General features: G+C 48.4%; 1 protein-coding gene and 1 pseudogene across 1 annotated transcript; one reads left to right on the top strand and one right to left on the bottom strand.

Annotated features, from left to right (window-relative positions):
* The first annotated feature begins 2,597 nt into the window (after positions 1 to 2,597).
* On the top strand, positions 2,598 to 2,715 carry LOC126299984 (5S ribosomal RNA; annotated as a pseudogene).
* A 3,856-nt stretch (positions 2,716 to 6,571) lies between these two features.
* On the bottom strand, positions 6,572 to 7,138 carry LOC126298127 (uncharacterized). The gene has a single exon (XM_049989445.1). It carries the CDS (start codon positions 7,136 to 7,138, stop codon positions 6,572 to 6,574), a length of 567 nt encoding a protein of 188 aa, XP_049845402.1.
* Positions 7,139 to 7,946: the final 808 nt, after the last annotated feature.

The following is a 7,946-nucleotide window of genomic DNA, read 5'->3' as shown; positions in this document are numbered from 1 at the left end:
GATGCTTGCTATTAAGATTGGCTGATGGCCTGACCATTTGTTCTTAACTTATTCTGTGACAAATTATACACATCTCATTCTTAGGTACTACTTGCAAACTGATACTCTTTTTTTCTCTCTATGAGTTCGCAACTTCTTAGGTCTAGAGAAGTGCCACAAGTTATGAATTTCATAACGACAGATTTACTTTAAGTTCCCGTTTAATTAATTACAAATATGGTTGTGAATTAAATCAGTCTGTGCTCACATTTCCAAGGTTTATTGAGCAAAAGTTAGTTGCCCTTACTCTCTCCCCGGCTTGTCAATTCCCTGCTTTCTGTTGGTATGCGTTAAGGGTGCTGCTCATCTCCTCTGGATCTCCACAAACCTTTTGTGCCAAGAGAGAGAATTCACAGAATCTATATCTATATTGAGTCCACTGCTGGATTCGCCCCCCCCCCCCCCCTATACCCACTGTTGAGAAAAGAATGTTGCATTCCGCCAGCCCATAACAGGTTAGATTATAGAGTCCATGACTGAATGTTAGTTACATAATTTATTTAAAGTAATAATATTTACTTATAAGAAAGAAGGTTTCAAGTAAATATTAAAAACTCTCAAGACGTACTATCACTTTGAGTATAACAACGCTGGGCAGTTCTGACAACAACTTTAAGACAGTTGTTTTCAAAAATCAATGAGGAATGCTGAACGATCCTTGTTCCACATCTTGCGTTGCATAAGCGCTGGACAGTATTTTATTTTGCTGTACACGAGGCACAACATAAGAATGTTCCAACTTCGCACGCGCTGGCTCGGCTTTGCATGAACGAAGACAGCACATTGGAAGCACTGTAATTATGTTCAACGGCAGTTAGCTGTGTAATGAACTTTCACTGCACCAGCGGATTGATGGTCGTTTGGATGACGTCATCGGTAGACACAGCAGGAATTTCTAGTGAGCCACAGGACAGTTGGGAGGAACCACAACTATTCACATTCTATGTGAAAGAGCTGGTGATTAATACGATGCACAGTCTCGAACAATGTTGGTGTTTATGGGGAAACACTGTTTGATGAAGTTGCAGTCACACATTATCATATATGAAAACGTTTTCAAATGCGTGCAAATAATGGACATGGCCTCTGAATCTAGGTAAATGTAAAGCTGTCTTCTTCCCATAAAACGTGTAGATGCTACTTGTAATACAGTTAATGAGTTGCAATTAGTACCAGATATGTCTCAAAAATATTTATGAAAGCAATATCTACATGATATTTATATCTACGTGTGCAAGGGCGTGCTAAAAAGCAATGCCGCTGAATTTTTTATTCTGTTCTCAATTTTGGTTGAGGTATAACATGTCATGCATATGAGCTGCCGCAAGTTGCAACCTCTGCCGCCAGAGGTTTTCGAACTTTATCGTGTAACATGGCAGTATGTAACGTAATTACGTCGCCGCCTGAGAAACAGCATGGTGCAATCGAGAAGACTGAAATCACTAATTCGAAGAGTTCGTCCACACATGGCGCACTCTCTCCTTCAGTTTGACAACGCCAGAACACACACGAGCACTACGACATCTGCAACAATTTGACACCTTGGCTTCACTGTCATCGATCATCCTTCTTGGCCATATCTGATTTTCGTCTGTTTGCAAAACTTAAAGAACGCTGTCGAGGACTTCACTTTGATAATGATGAAGCCGTGTAAGCAGAGGTGAAATTTGTAAATTTGTCGTAAGGTCTTATGGGACCAAACTGTTGAGGTCATCGGTCCCTAAGCTTACACACTACTTAATCTAACTTAAACTAACTTATGCTAAGGACGACACACACACCCATGTCCGAGGGAGGACTCGAACCTCCGGTGGGAGAAACCCCACGGACCGTGACAAGGCGCCCTAGACTGCGCGGCCACCCAGCGCGGCAAGCAGAGGTGAGGTTGTGGCTCAATCTGCTGTGACGGTGTCAACAAACTGGTTTCTCGTTGCGAGAAATATGTTCGGCGCCAGCGCGACTATGTTCAGAAATAAATGTGTAGGCATTACTTTTCAGCATGCTCTTGTACGCTATATGAAAACAAGTAACTGAACACCTATTGTGGACATTAATACGGAGCCTGTTCATCCTTCTCCCTTGCGTCGGCTTGAACTTTGCTGGGGACACTTTCATTGAGGCGTGTGAATGTTGTGGAGAAATGGCAGCCCATCCTTCCTCACGATACGAAACTAGAGACTGTAGCGATGTAGGACGCTGGGATCTGGAGCGAAGTCGACGTTCTTACGCACGAAGTCGACGTTCTTACGCATTCCAGAGGTAATCCAATTGTTTCAGCTTGGGACTCTTGCGCAGGTCAGTCAATTTCAGCAATGTAATTCTCCACAAACCATTGCCTCACACATGCTGCTTTATGACGTGATGTATTGTCATGCTGATGCAGTCAATCATTGTCTCGGAATTGTTGCACTACTGTAAGCAGTACGCAAAGCTGTCAAGTGTGTTCATATCCTTCCACGTTTAGCATTTTGAAAGCGCAATAAGGTGATGACACCCTCACTATGTACAACAGTCCCATACCTTGACGTCATTATTTCCGTACATCATTGCTGGCGCTGTGCAACCGCCTTGCCGCAGTGGATACACCGGTTCCCGTCAGATCACCGAAGTTAAGTGCTGTCGGGCGTGGCCGGCACTTGGATGGGTGACCATCTGGGCCGCCATGCGCTGTTGGCACTTTTCGGGATGCACTCAGCCTCGTGATGCCAATTGAGGAGCTACTCGACCGAATAGTAGCGGCTTCGGTCAAAGAAAACCGTCATTAGTCCAGTCAAATAGTAGATATACCTTGCAAAAGGTGGAGTAGAAGAGTTTATTTTTTCAACTCGTTCATATGGTTGGAAAGACTATAAAATCGAGTTTTTCCAACAAAATTTCGCTTGGGAAAGGTTTCTGCAGTCAAAAAACTTCGAAAATTACGCACTCTTTTCAGTTTTTTCAAAATATCTCAGTTTCATTTGCTCCAATCGCTTTAACATCTATTTTCTTTTTTAAAGAGCACAAAATTCTCTACAAATTTGATTCTTGCCCTTTTTGCTACTCCCAATATCTAAGGCGCTACAGCGCCTCAAAAAATACCAATTTTTCAAATTTTGAGCATAGTGGCTAGATACATTATTTCTGAACACTATTTTTTTCAGTTTCTGTTTGTGTGGTATAAATACATTATACATCATGTTATAAGTTGGAATTTACCACGTCACTTTCAGGTATTCAATTTCTCTGCATGCAACATGAGGATTGCTGGGCACCCGACTATTGTGATTCATACATCACTACCTGAAGTTCACTATGGGCCACCTCAGCCCTGGTATTTGTAAAACTATAAATATAAAAATACATCATTAAGAGACATAAACACACACACACACACACACACACATACACACGCACACAAAATAAATTGTCTCAGGAAACTGAACTATTATTAGCTGCAATAGGCAACCTAATTAGGTAGGTAATTATTCTTGTGTATAAAAGCCACACAGTTGACATTAAAAATAAGTAGCTTTATTACAATTAAAATGCATTGTCAGTTACTAAAAAATGATGACACTTCTGGGTGTATAATACTTGTAATATTACACTTAAGCGCACTTGAGACAGATATGAGCATCACGTCCAACGTTTTGATGGGCCAGGTTCCTCAGTGTCACCTTGAGTTACGGATTCAGGGTCTGTACATAGAGTTGATCGCAGTTTGACCTCTTCTTTAAACAGCGATTCAGCCTCAGCAAGTTCGTTGGTTTCGTCAGCGGTTTCCTCAACATCCTCCATAACATCTTCTTCACTGTCTTCATATAAAAATTTTGGCACGTTTTCACAGTTGACCCCAATAAATTTCTTGCAAATTGAAGAACATTTCAAACCCACTTTTCTGCAGGAGCACGTTCCGCCACAGTTCAGCTTGCATGAGCATGAAACAATGTGAAGAAGTGCTTCAGGTGCTGGATCTTGGCTCATTATAACGGGTATTGGACCGTGGTCACTGTGATTCCAGCCCCATTTCTCAGGGGGTTCCCAGTTTTCCATCCAACTTTGGACTTGTTGGTAAGTCCGCAACGAATGATGTGCAGCATGTTGTGTAGGTGGCAACCGTGCAAGATTCAGTTTGCTTTTTGTGGCAGACTTGGTGAATAGCTGGTACCGCAAATGGTCTAGTGTGTGGCAATTGCTGACACTTCCACTATACAATGCGATAGCAACCTGTTCTCCTGAAGTTATTATTTCTTCTCGGGTAGCATGTGGTTTATTGAACGTGCAAAGCGCTGAGGTTAGGTGTTCAGTTTTCGCAACAGTATTGCAGCACTTAATTTTTCCTTGACCAAAAAAGGCAGATGTTGTATCACATCCGCTAAAGGCGTGAGTGAACAGAATATATTCACTGTCAAACTTGTAAGATGCAGTGGAAAACCACTTGTCTTCTGCATTTCCTTTTCCTGGCTTTAAGAAAAATAAGTTTTCAATGTCTTGCCCCAAACCGGTCATGAGCACAAGCAGGTCCATCTTCTTCTACAATGACAACACTTCCAAAATCTTTGGTTCTTGAAATGGCAGATGTTACAATCATAACGTCAGCATCTTCTTGTGCCTGGTGCACTTCAATGCTACACTCCAGAAATTCCATTTTAAGAAGTGTGATCAAACGCATCTTGTTTCGTTCGTTGTACAGGAACTTGTCCTGAGGGACTTGGTTCACCATCTCTGATTCAACCACAACGTCAACCGAAGAATGTTGTTTGGACCTACGAATCCTCTCAGCACTCTTTGTGCTACATTTGTCTCCCTCACATGGATACCCATCAAATACAATAACAAATTGAGATCAAAATGACGTTGCAGGTAAGAAACATAGCTTTGGGCTATTGACTTGAAGCAAACATTTCGAGTGCGAGACACTTTGTGGATAAGGTACCCTCCATCAATGACAAAAAATTTACTCGGTCCACCTGACTCCACATCTTCCACTGGAACGAAGGTATTGTAGAATGAAGATTTTGTTCCTTTTCGCATGCCTTTTTCTGAGAATAGGGACATTGGGTAAGGAGCAAGTTCATATTACAGAAAGACTTTTAACTCTTCTCCACTTTGTTCCATTAAACAAATCCTTTGGAAAAGAGTTAAAGGATCAACAGGAGTAATTTTAGTGCTCCCAGCTTTTACAGAATTGAACGCAGAAAGGAGAGTCACAACTTAATCTTTTTTACGGAACTTTACATCGTGGATATTGTCACCAACTATTCTTTGCTCGAAATTTGAAAAAATTGTATTTTTTGACGAGCTGTAGCGCATTAGATACTAGGAGTAGACCATGGACCAGCAGCGGAGGGATACGTTGCTTGCGGCGAAGGAAACGCTTCGTCGTCTGTCAGGCCGTGCCGTCGTCAAGACAGAGGGTGGCGACCTTGTTATTCCAGTTACGATTGCGATGGTTGTCAATGGCGGCCCGGATGTCCCGACGCATCCTGATGAGGAGGCGCTTGGTGTCGGCATTTCTTGTCCTCTGCCACTCCCGGTAGACCCGGTTCTTCTCAGTGATGGCCGCAAGGATGTCCGGCGGCAGCTGTCGGGAGTAGTCAGGCGGAGTGCGAGGTCGGGGCGGAGTTGCTATAGCGGCAGCGTCGATCGTGGTTGCCGCGAAGTGATGAAGTGCTGCGTCCGCTCCATCTTCCTCAGGGGGCGGCGCGGCGGCGAGTGAGTCCGTCACTGCTGCTTGAAACCTGCCCCAGTCGATGCCAGCAAGTGAGATGCCCCTCCTGGGCTGTTGGAGGGCGTCTAGGTCTATATCAAAAACCACTGGGACATGATCAGAAGACAGTGCCGTCCTCGTCGTGGCGGTGATCTGATGAGAGATGCCCTTCACGACCGCGATGTCGATTATATCCGGGAGGCCACGGGCAGGGAAGATTGTCGGGTTGTACGGCCTCACCACAAGCGCATGGTGACGTTCCGCTACCCGGAGCAGGCAGCGGCCAGCGGCATTGGTGATCCTGGAGTTCCAGGAGACATGTTTACTATTGAAGTCCCCGGCGACGAACACCTGCCCCCTCAAGGAGAGCAGAGCATCGATGTCAGCAGGGTCCAGTGGACGAGACGGCGGTCGATAGGCAGCGACGAACGTGATGGCGCCCGCCGAGGTGTGAACGACGACACCAGTGGCCTCCAGCGTTGCCAGTGGTGGAAGTTGTATCACGTGATGACGAATGCCATTGCTGACGTAAACGGCTGTCCCACCACCCGCCGTCAGTCGATCGGTGCGATAGCTGGAGTAGTTTGCCGCCCTGACGTCGACCCCAGGCTCCAGGTGGGTTTCGTTGATAAGGCAGACGTCGACGGCTTCATCTCGAAGAAATTGGCGAAGTTCCCCAGCTTGAGTGCGGACGCCGTTGGCATTCCACGCGACGACATTGAGCCCTCTAACGCTGCCCATGGTGCAGCTGGTGAGTGTTGACAGCGGTCGGGGCCGGAGAGGCCATCGGCACTGCAACGGAGAGTTGCTGCGACAGGACTTCAATCAACTTCGTAGCACTGGTCACCAAGGCAGTGAGCTGCGCGACGAGGTTGGCCAGGTCAGCGGTGGAGGCGGCCGGCCCGGCCCCGTCGCTGGAAGGGGGAGGCTTGACTGCTTCGCTGTGAGAGGACACCTGGGGCTGCTCGACTGACGATGCTGAGCGCTGGGTACCCACAGGGCGGCGACCCCGCGCCGGCGGTTGGCGGGGCGCAGTCCGGCCGACGTCCCCGGAGAGGCAGTACCCGGGTCCGCCACTAGCATCTGCGGTGTAGGCGCAGGAGCCTCGGGTGTCGGCACGGCCTCGGATGCGGCAGAAGCAGGAGGAGTCGACGCAGCCGGGACGGCGGAGGGCGCCCCTGACGTTGCCGCCGCGAAACAGACGCCGGGCCGCCTCGTTGCTGGCTTCTTCGGAAGTGGCGCTGGTGTTTGGCCACGTTGGCGACCGATGGCACGCTTCCACACCTCACACCCACGATAACTGGCCACGTGAGCACCGCCACAGAGTGCACATGTCGGCTTCTCGGTGGGCGGACGGGGGTACGCACGTCCTGCGTGGGCGCCGGCGCATTTAACACATCTGTCCGGCATAGAGCAGTGGCGTGCGACGTGAAAGCGAAAGCACTGGCAGCGAAAGCACTGCACAGGGCCTCTCCGGGACCGAAGATCTTCGATCTGAACCGGAACGTCGGCGACCCGCGTCAGTTGGTAAAGTTTGGGGTTCTCCACGGTGTCGGAGCAGACTACCAGGAAGATTGGGCGACTTCATCTTGACGACCGCCCGGATGTTTGCGTGGCACCTGGTCCGGCGCGTCAGCGAGCGCGTCGAATGAGTTGTCGACGGCAGTTGCAAGCGTCGTCGATGACTGCATGCGTCGTGCAGTTCGCCGGTCCGGGACAAAACCATCGGTGTCAGGGGCGCAATCTTGCTTGGCCCTTTTCTCGATCGGCGAGCTGCGAACAGCGGACGACGCGGCAGTTGCCCTCCTCTTCTGTTTCCCGCTTCGTCCTCGTGGCTGAGGGGCGGTGGAGCTCTCATCTTCAGAATCGAGGAGCGGAGCAGACAGCGCTGTCTTCAAAGTTTCCGGAGCTGTATCCACCAAATCCATAGCCATAGCACTGGTCGTCATGAGTGGGGGGCCAGATGGGGCCGCCGACGGCCCAAGCGCGGCCGGACGGCGATCTGCCACACTCTTCGCGTCGCTAGCAAGCGCAGGTACGTCCTTCTCGCGGCTGCACATCTCAGCGACTCCATGTGCGTGCGTCGTGGCGTTCGGTCGCGGCGGCGGCCTATTGAAATACCTCGGGAAATCGTGAAATCACGAGGGAGGAGGTAGGCACTGCGTTTATTCCATATACAGGCGCACTCTGCGGGGAAATCGCCCGCATTTTAAAGAAA

Source organism: Schistocerca gregaria, chromosome X (genome assembly GCF_023897955.1).
Source record: "Schistocerca gregaria isolate iqSchGreg1 chromosome X, iqSchGreg1.2, whole genome shotgun sequence".
In the NCBI taxonomy this organism is placed as follows: Eukaryota; Metazoa; Arthropoda; class Insecta; order Orthoptera; family Acrididae; genus Schistocerca; species Schistocerca gregaria.
The sequence above is the reverse complement of the archived record's forward strand: the minus strand, read 5'-3'. Positions and strand labels throughout refer to the sequence as shown.